At 53.1% G+C, this 17,132-nt stretch overlaps 1 protein-coding gene across 1 annotated transcript; it reads left to right on the top strand.

Moving 5' to 3' along the window:
* Positions 1-5,607: 5,607 nt before the first annotated feature.
* On the top strand, positions 5,608-16,495 carry LOC120393175. Its single transcript, XM_039517747.1, has 3 exons — positions 5,608-5,619; positions 6,025-6,146; positions 15,446-16,495. The coding sequence occupies exons 1-3, from the start codon at positions 5,608-5,610 to the stop codon at positions 16,152-16,154; spliced, it is 843 nt and encodes a 280-aa protein (XP_039373681.1). The 3' UTR covers positions 16,155-16,495.
* The last annotated feature ends 637 nt before the right edge of the window (positions 16,496-17,132 follow it).

Here is a 17,132-nt window from a genome sequence, read left to right on the forward strand (position 1 = left end):
GTGATAGTCCACTCTGGCCAAGCCAGTGCCCAAACAAGCCAGCCAAACTGTGACGGGCCCCATCTCCAGCTCCCTCTCTCCTCTCCCGCCCAGATCCCCTTCACATGCCCAGGTCAGAGCTCCTGAGTGCTTCCAGAATGCCGGCCTTATTCTGTTATATCCTTGGGGCAGCCAGTTTAGGAAGAAATCACTTGAGGCCAGACAGCAGACAGCTAACAAAACTACCATTTTATTTACAAACACAGAGCTCACCCAACTGGCCGAAGCTGGCCGGGCTATCCCCTAATAATCTAACTCAGTTGCCATAGGAACAAAAACCATGACAACCAAATACACAACATATTCCAGTCCCCAGCCCCGTGTTTCCCAGCTCCATTCACCTGTCTGCCTGCCGGGGGTGCCGCTGGTAGGTGCAGAGCATTCAGTCGCTGGGGCGTCTCTTTGTCTTACTGCTTCTTCGGTGGATGTGGGCCGGTTCCTTTACGACCCAGTCATCCCACCCAGACAGCGAGGTGACACGCACACATCCCCTGTCTCCCGTGCTCTTCCAGGAACAGTGCTACCCCCTCTGCCCACACTGGGTAGCAATGCAATGTCCAGAGGGAAACTGAGGCACACCTAGGCACACCTAGGCTCCACAAAAATATTACCCACTTCCTCTCTTCCCCCATCCCCTCATTTTCCCTCCCACCCATACCACAGTGGCTGGTTGGGGAGTCTCGCTGCACAACGGATTGATTGGGACTTTGGGAGCTGTTATTACACAGGTGCTGTGCAGGCCAAAGCCCCTCTGGCCGAGCCTCCTCCAGGAGCCTGGTGACATCTCCACCAGACCAGGGGCAATGGGAGTCCCTGGGATTCAACAACAATCGATTGAAGGGACAGTATCTGGGGACCAGGGGCGGCTCTAGGAATTTGGCCGCCCCAAGCAGTCATGCCTGCGGGAGGTGCACCGGAGCCACGGGACCAGCGGACCTCCCGCACACATGACTGTGGAGGGTCCGCTGGTCCCGCGGTTCCAGTGGACCCCCCGCAGCTGCGGAGGGTTCGCTGGTCCACGGCTCCGGTGAAGCAGCCGCAGTCATGCCTGCGGGAGGTCCACCCGAGCCGCGGGACCAGCGATCCATCCGCAGTCGTGCCTGCGGGAAGTCCGCTGGTCCCGCGGCTCCGGTGGACCTCCCGCAGGCATGACTGTGGAAGGTCCACCGGAGCCGGCTGCCGCCCTGCCGGCAAAATGCCGCCCCAAGCGCGCGCTTGGCACGCTGGGGTCTGGAGCCGGCCCTGCTGGGGACACGGTGTTTGATGAACAACAGAGAAAGTACGTCCGCCCCCTGTCTGACGAGAGGAGCTGGGGGGAGCAGCAGGACATCACCAACACAAGCGAAGAGAGGGGAGCAAAGCCAATGCTTCCAATACGATTCATTGGGGAAGACTCATCAGAGCCGCAGGGAACAGACAGTGCAGGGCAGGAGAGACCAAGGGCACGGCCCAGCCCAGGGCACGGCAGGCCAGCTGGGCTAGAGATGGCCCCGTGTATCAGATCACAAACTGATCGTGGCAGCAAAAGGGCCCCAGGTGGCTCCTGACAGCTCCAGCCCAGAGCAGGGAAGAAACTGAGGCAGAGGAACACAGATCAGGTTGGGATCAGTGGGTAGGTCTGTGTCAGACGTCTGTGCAAAGTGTCTGTGATGCACCCCCCCAGATGGGCTGATGAAGAAGGACCCCTTGCAGCTCCCACCTTTGGGTAGATCTCTTCAAGAGGGGTATTTAAGCTACAATGGAATCTGAGGAGTCATTCCTGGCTGCAGGGGCTGGGCCCAAGAGGAGATGCTCATCTGCCACATGCTGTCATGGTCAAAAGGGGCCCAGGCCTGCTCTTCTCCACCCACCACTCTCTTATGTGGGATCAGAGAAGCTTGACGCTGCTCAGGGGCGGCTCTAGCGATTTCGCCGCCCCAAGCAAAGCAGCTTGCGGCGGGGGACGCTCTGCCAGTCGCCGGTCCCGCGGCTCCGGTGGACCTCCCACAGGCACGCCTGCGGATGCTCCACCGAAGCCGCGGGACCAGCGGACCCTCCGCAGGCACGCCTGCGGGAGGTCCACCGGAGCCGCCTGCCGCCCTCCCAGCGACCAGCAGAGCGCCCCCCGCGGCATGCCGCCCCAAGCACGCGTTTGGCATGCTGGGGCCTGGAGCCGCCCCGACACTGCTCGCTGCTCCGGCTCCGTGGAAGCCACTGCTGGCAGCCTGGCTCCTGCCCCGCCTCTTTCCCCAGCGCTATGTTCCCTCCCCCAGTGCCGCGGATTAGCTGGATCAGCTGCTTGCTGGCAGGAGGAGGGGGAGGAGGGAGTCTCAGCACGCTCGCAGCTCCAGGGAGGAGGAGGAGAAGAGGCGGGGGTGAGGCCTTGGGGAAGGGGCTGGAATTGGGGCATACCCCCTCCAGCCCCGTGCATGAGCACCCCACACCCCCGGCCCCCTGCCCACCCTAACTGCTGCACCCCCTCACACACACCCAACTCCCTGCACCCCCTCACATACACCCAGCCCCCCGCCCTGACTCCTGCACTGCCTCACACACATCCAGCCCCCTGTCCTGACCCCTGCACCCCCCACACCTCCCCAGCCCTGACTCCTGCACCCCCTGTCATGCCCCCCAGCCCCTGCCCTGAAACCTGCACCTCTCTCACACACACACAGCCCCCGGCCCTGACTCCTGCACCCCCACCACACACATCCCCACCCCCATCCTGAGAACCAAACAGGAGCTGCCCCAGGTAAGCGCTCCACACCCCAACCTCCTGCCCCAACCCTGAGCCCCCTCCCTCGCCCTAGCTCCTGGCCAGATCCTGCACCCGAATCTTTTTTTACAATATTTGGAAAGATCCATCAAGACCCTCCACGAATTTCAAGTGGTTTGTGGAAAAATAAGTTAGACTACAAGAACAATCAAGGTACCTCACTTTATTTTAATTTACTTGCTATTACTTATGGGGGGAGGATGAAGGAAAAAAGAATGAAAAACGGGGGCAGGGGGAGATAAGAGAGAATGTTCTTTTTCTTGTCTGGGTCCCAAAGAGGAGGCCCAAAAATGAAGCTGAGCACAGAGCTCGGGGGGGCCCCACTAACTCTAAATCCACCACTGGCTGTCACGTCACCTGGGCTGGGGACACTGTCAGGGCCGGTGTAACCACTAGGCCAACTAGGCGGTGGCCTAGGGCACCAAGATTTGGGGATGCCAAAAAGCGGTGCCCCAAATTTTTTTTTACACTACAGTGGAGTCACATCTTACACGGCGCTTAGGTCTTAAAGTCACCACTGTGGAAGCAGGGAAAGAATTAATAAGGATTTGAAGGGGATCTTAATACATATCAGTCAGTTAGCAAGAGTTAGCCCAGCTGTAACCCTAATGACGTGAGACTTCTAGAAGCAAGGATAGTGTGAGACATAGGGAAAGAACTGTGTACAAAGTTATTATGACCTTGTAACTGATAACCAAATATGCAGGCTTGCTTTTTCCTAGGAGTGAGACAAATAAGATAGCAGAATGGCTTATGTATAAACAAAATGTAGTTGTTGCTCTCTATTGTCTGTATTATTGCTAGTTATTGTCTGTAACAAAAGTATAAAGGCTTGCAGTAATTGTCTACCAGTTGAGAGACCTGTCCAGGACTGGGGCGACCCTGTGTCCTATGGCACTCTCTCCCTCCATTGTAATTACTGGAGAAATAATAAAGTATTTGATTTTGCTGCACCCAAACGAAAAAGCAAGAACTGAGTTTTTCTCCGACAATTTTGAAACCGATCAGGCACTACTCTAGTACAATTAAAATATACCTGAAATCGAAGAGCTACTTACAACATTCTATCTGCAGGCCAGTAAATAATATGATTGCCTGCAGCAGTGGTAAGATTAATATGTATATCTTGCAATGTGGTGGCTTTAACGTACACACAGCTAGCATTAGCTTGAAAAAATGGGTGTCCCGTCAGGGTAGTTCCTTGACCTCCACCCTCTCAGCAAATATTGTCATAAACAGTGACAACTTCCCCTGGCTTCAGTTTATAGATACACTGAGCTGTGGTGGTTCTAACGGCTAAAATGTCCATTGACTCTCTATCCTTATCCAAAATGTCAGGTGTTATTCTAGGGGTACTGTCTATAAATCAGTTAGGTATACCAGGTGGTCTAATTTCCCAGATGTCTCGGTAAATAATTCAGTCCCACATGCATCCTCCCCATGGACCCGGCAGGATTCGGTATGTGGGAGCCCACACACCCCTAACCGGTCCAAATGCTTGGAAGGAGCACTGTGAACATCCACATTTCTATCCAGAAAGTTTCCAAGTATGTTTCCATGACCATAGATCAGATGGTACTCCTGATGTGTCTGTAAGGGTAGTGGGCCAAGTCTGGTCTAGATCCCACTGCAATGCCTTCCCAGCCTCAGTGATATTCAATACCACCTCTGCCCTATTCCTGCCCCATGGAAACCCTGCTGAGTCCCCCTGCCCCCCACCTCTCCGCTGGGCACAGGGGAATAGGGCCAAGGCATTAGCCCCACCTTGGTTCCAACAGTGCACTCAGATTATTCCCAAATCCTGCTCCCACCACCTGTGCCCAGGAAGTGCCCTCAGCTTTCTCCACCACACGCCGCCCGGGGCATTGCTGGGCCACACTCTGCACCCAGGAGCCGCAGGGTGAAAGGTCCCATTGGTACTGCCTGGCTAAAGCGCTGACATGTTGTTCAGTCTAACCCAGCACCAGTCAGCCAAATCCACGCAGCCGGCATGCGGGATCGGCACCTTCCTCTGCTCTCACTTCCCCAAACTCCAGGGCAAATTGGGCTCCTCGCTGTTTGGATTCAGCTGATTCAGCTTACTTGGAAATCTGGGCCCTATGACACCCACTTAACTCCCTAAAAGCACTAGTCAGGGTGTGCACTGTGTCTGGGCAGCGCCCGGAGCAATGGGGCCCCGATCTCTGTGACTGTGTCTGGGCAGCGCCTGGTGTGATGGGCACCTCTGGCCATTTCACCCGAAGGTGCAGATGGTCTCAGCGCTGGTTGGCTGCTGGCCCCAGCCCTCTCCCACCCCTCCTGAGAGTCTATTCACCTCAGCTGCACTCCCCACCAACTCCTCACCCCCCCCAACCCTGCACCCCTCACCCCCCATTAGTGGGTCAGGCCCCAAGGCCCCGCACGGTTCCACAGGGCCAGGCCTGTAGCCTCCATGGTACCAAGCCTGGGCCATCAGCCCCAGCGCCCTGCCTCTCCCCAGGGCCCCCTGTGGCGGGGCCAGGCCAGCTCAGGAACCAGGTCCATGTTCAGGGAAGGAGCCGAGCTCTGCAGCAAACCACGGACACCCTGGCCCCATGGCGCCCCCCTCTGGCCCAGCTCAGAAGCTGCTATTGGCACAGCTAGAAATTGGAGGCTGCCTCACCCATCCCACATCCTGCTCTGCCCCCCCGCCCCACAGGGATCAGTGTGGCCAGGGGAGGGGTTGGGTGAACAGTATAAAGAGGAGCTGGGAGGGACTCAGCTGACTAAGCCCATCACTAGGGATCTGGTGTGAGCATCTGTCAGTGAGTGACGGCACCTCCTGCTCCTGCCGCATGGAAACCATGGTGAGTTCCCCCACCTGCCTCCTTCTGCCCCATGGAAATCCTGGTTACTCCCCCCGCACGCCTCCTCCTGTCCAACAGAAACCCTTGTGAGTCCCCCCGCCTCCTCCTGCCCCATAGAAACCCTTGTGAGTCCCCCTTGTTCCCCTACCTCCTGGCCCATAGAGCCCCAAGGGTGACCTCTCTGCCTACCTGCCCCCTGCCCCAAGTGATCCCATGTGGCCCACATGATGTGGGTCCCCTCTGCCATTCACTTACACCCCACCCCCACCCCATGAAGTTCCTTCCACAGGATTCTTCTCTGCCCCATCTCCTGTTGGTAACACAGCAGGGGCTAGGGGATGTGAGTTGGGGGCTCAGGGTTTGTGCCCAGACTTGGGGGCACTGACGCTGTGGGGTCCTGTGCAGATGCTGGGACGGATGCCCAGGGCTGGACTCCTGCTACTGTCCCTTCTCCTCTGCTTCGGGCCAGAGACTGTCAGGAGCATCAACCCGGACGCACTCAAAGTGATTGTGAATTATGTTGATAGGTGAGTGAGAACCCAGTGGGGCATTTCCCATCTGGATGTGACCCCTCTGCTCTCTCTGGGGGGAAAGTGAAGGGAAAAGGGGGGAAGATGCTTCACATTTGCCCTCTGTGGCTTTCTAGCTGCCATTGGTGGCTCGGTCCATGGCAGAGCTGGGAAGGGGTGATTCTGGAGGAGCTGGGGGAGATGGGGCCCAGAGCTGGGAGGGGTGATTCTGAGGCAGGGGGGAGATGTGGGTCTCATTACTCATGTGAAGGGCTGGTCAGAAACTGGAATTCCAGCTCCCTTGGAAATTCTGAAATTTCTCTTTTTTTTCCTTACGAATCAGAACTAAAAGTTGAAATATTCCACAGAACATGAATTCCAAATTTTGTTTTGGAAAAATTGAAAACAGATTTTGGTTTGACCATCTCTAACTATTTCATTTCAATAAGTTCAAAATATTTCCATTTCAGCTTTAACAGCTTGACTTTTATGTTTATAATATAATCATAGAATCATAGAATCTCAGGGTTGGAAGGGACCTCAGGAGGTCATCTAGTCCAACCCCCTGCTCAAAGCAGGACCAAACCCAACTAAATCATCCCAGCCAGGGCTTCGTCAAGCCTGACCTTAGAAACCTCTAAGGAAGGAGATTCCACTACCTCCCTAGGTAACCCATTCCAGTTCCTCACCACCCTACTACTGAAAAAGTTTTTCCTAATATCCAGCCTAAACCTCCCCCTCTGCAACTTGAGACCATTACTCCTTGTTCTGTCATCTTCTACCACTGAGAACAGTCTAGAACCATCCTCTTTGGAACCCCCTTTCAGGTAGTTGAAAGCAGCTATCAAATCCCCCCTCATTCTTCTCTTCTGCAGACTAAACAATCCCAGTTCCCTCAGCCTCTCCTCATAAGTCATGTGCTCCAGACCCCTAATCATTTTTGTTGCCCTCCGCTGGACTCTCTCCAATTTATCCACATCCTTCTTGTAGTGTGGGGCCCAAAACTGGACACAGTACTCCAAATGAGGCCTCACCAGTGCTGAGTAGAGGGGAATGATCACATCCCTTGATCTGCTGGAAATGCCCCTACTTATACAACCCAAAATGCCATTAGCCTTCTTGGCAACAAGGGCACACTGTTGACTCATATTCAGCTTTTTGTCCACCGTAACCCCTAGGTCCTTTTCTGCAGAACTGCTGCCCAGCCATTCGGTCCCTAGTCTGTAGCAGTGCATGGGATTCTTCCGTCCTAAGTGCAGGACTCTGCACTTGTCCTTGTTGAACCTCATCATATTTCTTTTGGCCCAATCCTCTAATTTGTCTAGGTCCCTCTGTATCCTATCCCTACCCTCCAGCGTATCAACCACTCCTCCCAGTTTAGTGTCATCTGCAAACTTGCTAAGGGTGCAGTCCACACCATCCTCCAGATCGTTAATGAAGATATTGAATAAAACTGACCCCAGCACCGATCCTTGGGGCACTCCACTTGATACCGGCTGCCAACTAGACATGGAACCATTGATCACTACCCGTTGAGCCCGACCATCTAGCCAGTTTTCTATCTACCTTACCGTCCATTCATCCAGCCCATACTTCTTTAACTTGCTGGCAAGAATACTGTGGGAGACTGTATCAAAAGCTTTGCTAAAGTCCAGAAATAGTACATCCACTGCTTTCCCCTCATCCACAGAGCCGGTTATCTCATCATAGAAGGCAATTAGGTTAGTCAGGCATGACTTGCCCTTGGTGAATCCATGCTGACTGTTCCTGATCACTTTCCCCTCCTTTAAGTGGTTCAGGATTGATTCCATGAGGACCTGTTCCATGATTTTTCCAGGGACTGAAGTGAGACTGACTGGCCTGTAGTTCCCTGGATCTTCCTTCTTCCCTTTTTTTAAAGATGGGCACTACATTAGCTTTTTTCCAGTCATCCGGGACCTCCCCCGATCGCCATGATTTTTCAAAGATAATGGCCAATGGCTCTGCAATCTCATCGGCCAACTCCTTTAGCACCCTCAGATGTAGCGCATCCGGCCCCATGGCTTGTGCTCATCCTGCTTTCCTAAATAGCCCCAAACTACTTCTTTCTCCACAGAGAGCTGGTCACCTCCTCCCCATACTGTGCTGCAGAGTGCAGCTGTCTGGGAGCTGACCTTGTCTGCGAAGACAGAGGCAAAAAAAGCATTGAGTACACTAGCTTTCTCCACATCCTCTGTCACTAGGTTCCCTCCCTCATTCAGCAAGGGGCCCACACTTTCCTTGACTTTCTTCCTGTTGCTAACATACCTAAAGAAACCCTTCTTGTTACTCCTAACATCTCCGGCTAGCTGCAACTCCAAGTGTGATTTGGCCTTCCTGATTTCACACCTGCATGCCTGAACAATACTTTTATACTCCTCCCTGGTTATTTGTCCAATCTTCCACTTCTTGTAAGCTGTTCTTTTGTGTTTAAGACGAGCAAGGATTTCACTGTTAAGCCAAGCTGGTCGCCTGCCATATTTACTTTTCTTCCTACACATCGGGATGGTTTGTTCCTGCAACCTCAATAAGGTTTCTTTGAAATATAATATAATATAATATAATATAATATAATATAATATAATATAATATAATATAATATAATATAATATAATATAAAAATCCAGATGTTTTCACTGGTATATTATAAACAGTAATATAACATAATATAACAAACGTAAAAAAAAAAGTCATAGCCAAATGTTTCAATCTAAACAAATTGTTCTGATAATTTTTCATCAAAAAATTACACAAACTCAATGTAATCCCTTGAAACCATTAGATTTTTTTTGACTCAGCCTTTTCCTAAGGAAAACTCTTCTGTCTGAAATATTTTGACCAGCGATAGTCATGTGCTTGCCATACACTCCCTTTGGAATAAATCAGGACCAGATAATTTGCACCCAAGAGTCTTAAAAGAACTGGCCAAGAGCTCTCTCAGCAACTGATGTAGATTTTTAACACAACCTGGAATCCTGGGGAAGTTTCAGAGGATGGCGGGGAGGGGAGATAAGGTTGTGCCTGTATTTACAAAGAGTAAATGGGATGGTCTGGGGAAGTGTAGGCTGGTACCTGATACCAGTCCTGGGCTTCCATTGTCCCCTCACCTTGATCTCAGGGTTCTCATCCCTCCGCCATGCCAGTGACTCCGCATTTCCTCTGACATTGACCCTGGGCAGAATCATGGGAATGCTTCATACAGGAACATAAGAACATAAGAACATAAGAAAGGCCGTACCTGGTCAGACCAAAGGTCCATCTAGCCCAGTATCTGTCTACCGACAGTGGTCAATGCCAGGTGCCCCAGAGGGAGCGAACCTAACAGGCAAAGATCAAGTGATCTCTCTCCTGCCATCCATCTCCATCCTCTGACGAACAGAGGCTAGGGACACCATTCTTATCCATCCTGGCTAATAGCCATTTATGGACTTAGCCACCATGAATTTATCCAGTCCCCTTTTAAATATTGTTATAGTCCTAGCCTTCACAACCTCCTCAGGTAAGGAGTTCCACAAGTTGACTGTGCGCTGCATGAAGAACTTCCTTTTATTTGTTTTAAACCTGCTGCCTATTAATTTCATTTGGTGACCCCTAGTTCTTGTATTATGGGAATAAGTAAATAACTTTTCCTTATCCACTTTCTCAACATCACTCATGATTTTGTATACCTCTATCATGTCCCCCCTTAGTCTTCTCTTTTCCAAGCTGAAGAGTCCTAGCCTCTTTAATCTTTCCTCGTATGGGACCCTCTCTAAACCCCTAATCATTTTAGTTGCCCTTTTCTGAACCTTTTCTAGTGCTAGAATATCTTTTTTGAGGTGAGGAGACCACATCTGTACACAGTATTCGAGATGTGGGCGTACCATGGATTTATATAAGGGGAATAATATATTCTCAGTCTTATTCTCTATCCCCTTTTTAATGATTCCTAACATCCTGTTTGCTTTTTTGACCGCCTCTGCACACTGCGTGGACATCTTTAGAGAACTATCCACGATGACGCCAAGATCTTTTTCCTGACTCGTTGTAGCTAAATTAGCCCCCATCATGTTGTATGTATAGTTGGGGTTATTTCTTCCAATGTGCATTACTTTACATTTATCCACATTAAATTTCATTTGCCATTTTGTTGCCCAATCACTTAGTTTTGTGAGATCTTTTTGAAGTTCTTCACAATCTGCTTTGGTCTTAACTATCTTGAGTAGTTTAGTATCCTCTGCAAACTTTGCCACCTCACTGTTTACTCCTTTCTCCAGATCATTTATGAATAAATTGAATAGGATTGGTCCTAGGAGTGACCCTTGGGGAACACCACTAGTTACCCCTCTCCATTCTGAGGGCATCAAGAATAAAGAATTAAAGGGTGGAAAGGGAATTCGCACCAGCCGGCATGGCTTCATGGGAAATAGGTCTTGTGAAACAAACTCAGTATCCTTCTGGGATGAGATTAGGTGCTAAGCCTGTTGCCTGATCCTTTTTAACAGTTAGTAATACTTGTATTGATTGCCAGTTGATTGACAGTTGATGAATGGGCTGAGGGTAAGAGGGTTCTTGTCCCAGAATCAGGCTAGACACAGCTAAAACCAAGAAGTTCGATATATTGTAGGGAACCTCGAGGTGTCTGGCAAAACAAAACCTTGGAGATTTTTATTAAAATCAGTGAAAAAGCCAGAAAGGCTCCAAACCACATAAACAGAGGCTTTACTGCTCTTCAGGGTCCCATGTATCTCAGCCAATCTTTGCAGCGTCACCAGGCAGCCTTTACTAAACAGAGCTGGGTCTAGCAGTCACCGGGAACCCAGCACTGGGCAGGCCGTAGGTGAGCACAGAGGAGTGAAGGTTATGACTCAGTTCAGACTGGCCGACATCAGGGGTCTACCCGGCCAAGCTGCCATGGAATCCATTTGGGCCCCGTCTCTCTGGGCTTGTGTACACTTGAAACACTACAGGGGTACCACTGCAGTGCTACCATGTAGACCAGGCCTGCACAACATATGGCCCGCAGGTCACATGTGGCCCATGTGGGCTCACTGTGTGGCCCACGGGGGAGAGCAGGCAAGCGGTTGGGGTGGGACAAGCCAACGTCTGGCTGGCCGGCCGGCTGGCAGGTGGGCGGGGTGGTGAAGAGGCCAGTGGCAGGCTGGGGAGTGAGGGTGAGCCAGTGGCAGCAGCAGAAGGTAAGGGGCCAGTGGCAGGCAGGCAGGTGAGCTGGCAGCGGGGGGAGCAGGCGAGCCGGAAGCGGACAGGCCGGTGAGTGGTGGCAGTGGTGGGGGAGCTGAGGGGGCGAGCAAGCGGCAGGAGGTAAGTAGGCAAGCTGGGGGAGGTGGGAGCTGAGGAAGTGAGCAGGCGGGTGTTGTCAGAGTGGTACCGGTGTGGTGCTCTGCTTTCTCCTTGTTGATATCACTCGGCTGCATGCGTGAGTTCCCTCTGTGTGCTGCCCCAGCTCTTCGAAGATAGCTGACACAGCAGACCCGACGAGAACCCCCAATAACCACAGAGTCCAGTAAGATACGAAGGCACGTCGGCCAGGTTTATTGTCGAAAAAAGCACAGTCTCCAGCTCCCTGGCAAACGTAGTCCAGCTAGCCAGTACATATGTGCTCCCTGACAATGGACTCAGCTCAGTCAGTGGCAGGACTTTCCACTGCCCCCTCGGCTGGACAAAGACACCGCCCTAGGGATGCATTCTTATACACAGATACAAACAAGTTACACATCACACCTGACGTATTGAGGTGCAACCTTTCTACGTAGCACAGTACAACCCCTCTACGTATTAAGGTGCCGCCTCTCACCTTGTACATGTTGGTTCAATCAAAACAACTCTATCTATCATATTACCCTTTTGCCCCTGTCATTGGGATGGGCCAGCCTGTTCCTTGTTATCTGTGTGGAATGTGCAAGTATGTAAATGTTATGTACCTAAAAGGTACTAATCTTCTTGCAGCATCAGCCCTTTCCTTGCCAGCTTCTGTGAGCAGGGCCTGCCTCTGGCTCACAGCTTAACTTTGCTTTATGTTAGCAAAGTCTTGACCATTACTTTAGTTCAGGCCTCAGGCCTCATACCAGGCCTCTGATACCAAGGTTTATATCTTAGGGCCTCCTCTTACTACAGCGGGCAGTGGCTGGGGGTAGGTGCGCTGGCAGCAGGGAAGGGGGGCTCGGGAGGCGAGCGGGCGGGCAGTGGCGGGGGACAGGTGAGCTGGCGGCGGGGGAGTGGGGCTCAGGAGGCGAGCGGGCGGGCAGTGGCAGGGGACAGGTGAGCTGGCGGCGGGGGAGGGGGGCTCAGGAGGCGAGCGGGTGGGCAGTGGAGGGGGCCAGGTCAGCTGGCGGTGGGGGAGGGGGCCTCAGGAGTCGAGCGAGCGGCAGGCAATGAGAAGGCAAGCTGAGGAGCGGCTGAGGAAGTGAGCGGGGGGGCAGTGGGGGGGGCAGGCAAGCGACAATGGACAGGCAGATAAGCTGGCAGCGGTGGCTGAGGAGGCGAGCGGAGGGTGAGTGGGCGAGCTCGGGGGGTGGAGGGATGACGAGGTGAGCGGGCAGGTGGGGGGGGCAGGTGAGCCAGTGGCGGGGTGGGGCTGATGAGGCGAGCCGGTGGGCAGTGGCGTGGGGTCTGGTGAGCCAGCCGTTTGGGAACGGGGGCTAAGGAGGTGAGCAGGCGGGGGAGGGGGTGAGTAGGCAAGCCTGGGGGTTGGGGGATGATGAGCTGAGCAGACGGGCAGTGGCAGGGGGGCCTTATATTTGGGGAGGTGAGGAGGCAAGCGGGGAGTCGGTGGCTGACCTGTTCTACTGATCGTGTCTCATAAAAATTGGCCCTTTTTGCGGCTTTTCTCTAGGCTGGGGGTTGTCCCAATGCTGCAAAGAGGGAGTTCCCAAAGGAAGGCGCTTGCTTCTAACCTCCTAGACCGTCAGTATGTCTGATCTTCTCTAGTCAGCCCACTTGACAAGTTTGATTGTCCTTGGTCCGGCTCCCATCCCCTCTCCAAGGGTTGCAGCTGTCTGGAGGTGCTGCCTTCCACGCCTTCCTCAGTCACACCTCGTTCATTCAACAGGGCAACTGATTACAAAGTGGGGGGAAGAGCTTATTCTACTTCTAGCAAAAAGACATTTTTCTTTTACCTTCATTATACTACCTTAGGGGCTCGCTATAACGTATTACCAAGGTTCAATACCGCTGTTTCAGCAGGGCAGCTCTGGGGAAGGAGGGGTTGTTTCCGTGGTGTGGGGGGGTTGTTTCCACAGGGCCAGGTGGTGCTGGGAGGGGGTGTTTTGGGGAGACTGGGTGGCACTGGAGGGGTATTTCGGGGCTGGGCAGCGCTGGGAGGGTTAGCAGGGGCTGGGGGGTTCGGTCCTCAGCTGTTTTCTTTGGAGTAATATGGCCCTCGCCACTTTATGAGTTGTGCAGGCCTGGTGTAGACACTACCTATGCCAACGGAAGCGGGTCTCTCATCACTGTATTAATCCACCTACCTAAAAGATCAATGGAAGAGTTCGTCCACCGACCTCATGCTGGCTGCACCAGGGCATAGGCTGGCTTAACTATATCACTCAGTGAGGTCAATCTACCAGGCCTCTGTCGTTCCCAGGCAAGAGCTGCGGTGTCTCTCCAAAGGGCAGCCTCCTGTCATCTTCTGGCCCATCGGCAGGGCCCTGCTGAGTTCACACGTGCTGCCTGATGGAGATTTCCATTGTTAGGTGTCAATTGGTCAGTCCTTGGGGTTCCCACTGTTTTTCTGGATGCTCCACTGGTATGGGTCTGTTTCAGCCAGCTGCTTTCTAATCCTTTACACTCCATGCACAGCAATTCAAAGTAGAGAGAAACTGAGGCATGCATCGGAATCATAAAAATATGACCATGTTCTTGTCCTGATACTATTTAATATCTGTATCAATGATCTGGACATCTATATATGTAGTATCGGGACAAGAACATATATATATGCAAACACACATGCACATAGGGGTTGCAGCCTTCCTAGTGTGCGTCAGCCAAGTTCACTGCACACACCTGGTCTCCTTCCATCCCTCCCACCCCCACTACCAGACCCCTGGGTGCCACCTCCCTTCCCCCTCTATTTCATGGATCCGCTCCACTCCCTCCTGTGTCAATGCCTTTGTGTCTTTCCTTTTTCTAGAGGGTTGTCCATGTCATTGCTTATATAGGCCAATCTGTATTCCCTCATTTTCCCTCACTACACACCCACCCACTGCTCCTTCATAAGGAATGTGTGGGTGTCTGGAGGTGGGGGGGTGGGGCTGAGACCCAGAGAAGGGAAGGTGTTTTAATACAGCCCAGTGCCAGGTTAGACACCTAGGAGCAAAGAGCGCAAGTCAGAGGCACGGGATGGGGCTTGTCTCCTGGAAAGCGCTGACTCTGCAAAGCATCCAGGGGTCACGGTGGAAGCCAGCAGAACATGAGCTCCCAGTGCAGTGCTGGAGCTGAGGGGGTGAAAGCAGCACTTGGCTGGATGAACAGGAATATTGGGTAGCAGAGAGGAGGCATCACCTCTGTATACAATGTTAACAACACCATTATGGGACACTGCGTCCAGTTCTGGAGTCCACACTGCAAACAGGATGTTGACGAATTGGAAAGGGATCGGAAAAGATGGATCCGAGGTCTGGATCTCCTAGAGAGAGACTAAAGGAGCTCAGTGTATTTGGCTTATCACAGAGAAGGCCAAGAGACGTGACTTGAGCAGGGTTTATAAGTATCTGTGTGGGGAGAAGATTTCTGACAGCAGAGGGCACAGGCACCGACTTTCATTTTCCCCATTCTGCCTCTTCCCCCAAGGCCCCACCCTTGCTCTGCCTCTGTCCACCACAGCTCCACCCCCTCCCCGAGTGCCTCTCACCCACCACCAAAAAGTTATTGGCGGGTGGCTGATGGGTGCTGAGCACCCACTATTTTTTTTCCATGGGAGTTCCAGCACCAGAGTATCCATGGAGTCGGTGCCTATGGCAGAGGGTGCTTCGGTCAAGCAGACAGAGGCAGAACGAGATCCAGTGGCTGGACGCTAAAGCAACACAATTTCAGAGGAGAAATAGGGCACAATGTCTAATTGGTAGAACAACTTACTAAGGGATATGGTGGCTTCTTCATCATGTGGAGTCTTTAAACCAGGGCTGGGTGTCTCTTTCTCAAACATCCACCCTAGCTCACACAGGAGTCATGGGCAAGGATCCTTGGGGGATACTCTCTGGCCTGGGCCATGCAGCTCAGACTAGATGGTCACAATGGTCCCTACGGGCTTTAAACTCTATGAATCTGTGACCCAGATTCTCCTCTTTCCCCCCACAAAGGTTTCGCCCTGACAATAATGGCCAATACGCAGCCGCAGTGAGCCTGCCCCAGGCAGCCTGTAATCTCTTCAAGGAGAAGCAGCTGATGACGTACCTGAGTGAGGCAGAGCTGAAAAAGATGAAGGCTAAACTCAACAGCAAGGAGCTGTTTGAGGGCCAGAAGATCACGGCCGCCCGGCCCAAGTTCCAGAAGAACCACCCCACCCTGCACTCTGAGTTCCTGCTGCTCAGCCCGGACCAGAATGGCATCAGCCCCATCTCCCGCCTCCTGGACAATACCCGGGGCCAGAAGAACTGCTCAGAAACCCGTGTCCCGGACAAGGAATGCGGCAGCAACTGCTACAAGAAGTGGTACCCGGACCAACCCTGTGGTTGGAACAGCTGCCTCATCTTCTTCACCAAGAACTCGCCGTGTCTGGGCACCTGCCTTAATGACTCGAGCTGCTTCTACATCCGGGACCTCATGGACGGGGTCTTCGGTGCCATCAACAACAACTTCCAGGCCTTGGCCTTCCAGCAGGTCTACTGGAAAGACAAGGCCCAGAAGCGGAAGGCATTGTGGGAAGCCTGGCAAACCATCCAAAACGCCCCAATGTACAAGTGTGATAACAATGGCTGTGCCAGCTGTGCTAAGAAGAACCTCAGCAAAAACCGCTGCCTCGAGGGGGTGCCACAGATGAGGGTCATGCCACAGAGAGCCCATGGGTGACGGAATCCCAGTGGGGATGAGCTGGCTGGCTGGGATACAACCAGTCAACACACCAGTCAATTTGTCTCCCTAACACGCCCCTCTGTCTCTCTGGCTAACACACCCGCCTCTCTGTCACACCCCCTATCTAGCCATTGCTAATAGATACTCGGGGGGTGGCAATCCCTCCCTCTTGCTTTCATTTCTAGGGTGCCCACCACCCTGCTACAGCAGTCCTGGATTTGCCCTGGGATCTCTCTCACTCTGTGTGGTGCCGCAGCTCTATCTGTGTCATGTGTGTGCAATTCCAGCGTGGAGCTCAGAGTCCAAACAAGGGTGGCACGGATGGGATGTGTCAGTGGACGGGGCAGATGGGGGGTACGATAGGAAGGGGTAGGGGTGGCAGACTGGGGATGGGATATGGCGAGGGGTGGGCCAGATGGGGGATGGGACATGGCAGGGAAGTGGGTTAGATGGGGGATGGGATGTGGCGAGGGGAAGGGCAGAGAGGGGATGGGACATGGCGAGCTTGGGGCAGATGGGGATGGGACGTGGTGGGAGGAGGGGGAAATGTGGGATGGAACATGAGGCTGGGCCGGTCGGGGATGGGAGGTGGTGAGGGCTGGGCAGACTCCAGGCTGGAGCGTTGTCCCCATCCGGGTGGGGCTGGTTTGTCTCACGCTGAGGGTGACGGGGTGAAGTTGCCGATTCTTTGCCATATGAGCCAGGCCAATAAAGCTTCAGAGCTTCCCAGGGCCTCATGTCTCTATCTATCTGTCCAGCGCCCGTGTCTCTGTCCATATGTCCAGCTCTCTCCAACCCTGAAGGGCTAACCAGAAATGGCACGATCAGAGGATGTGGGAGGAGGCAGAACACATCCGTCTGCACTTCAGCGAGAGCGGATTTCTCTGTCTGTACCAGCACAATGCAACAAAATGAGACAGCTGGGCTCTGGCCTATTGGGAGCAGGGCCGGTTCACACCAGCTGGGATCTGGCCC

Source organism: Mauremys reevesii, unplaced genomic scaffold (assembly GCF_016161935.1).
Source record: "Mauremys reevesii isolate NIE-2019 unplaced genomic scaffold, ASM1616193v1 Contig16, whole genome shotgun sequence".
NCBI lineage: Eukaryota > Metazoa > Chordata > Testudines > Geoemydidae > Mauremys > Mauremys reevesii.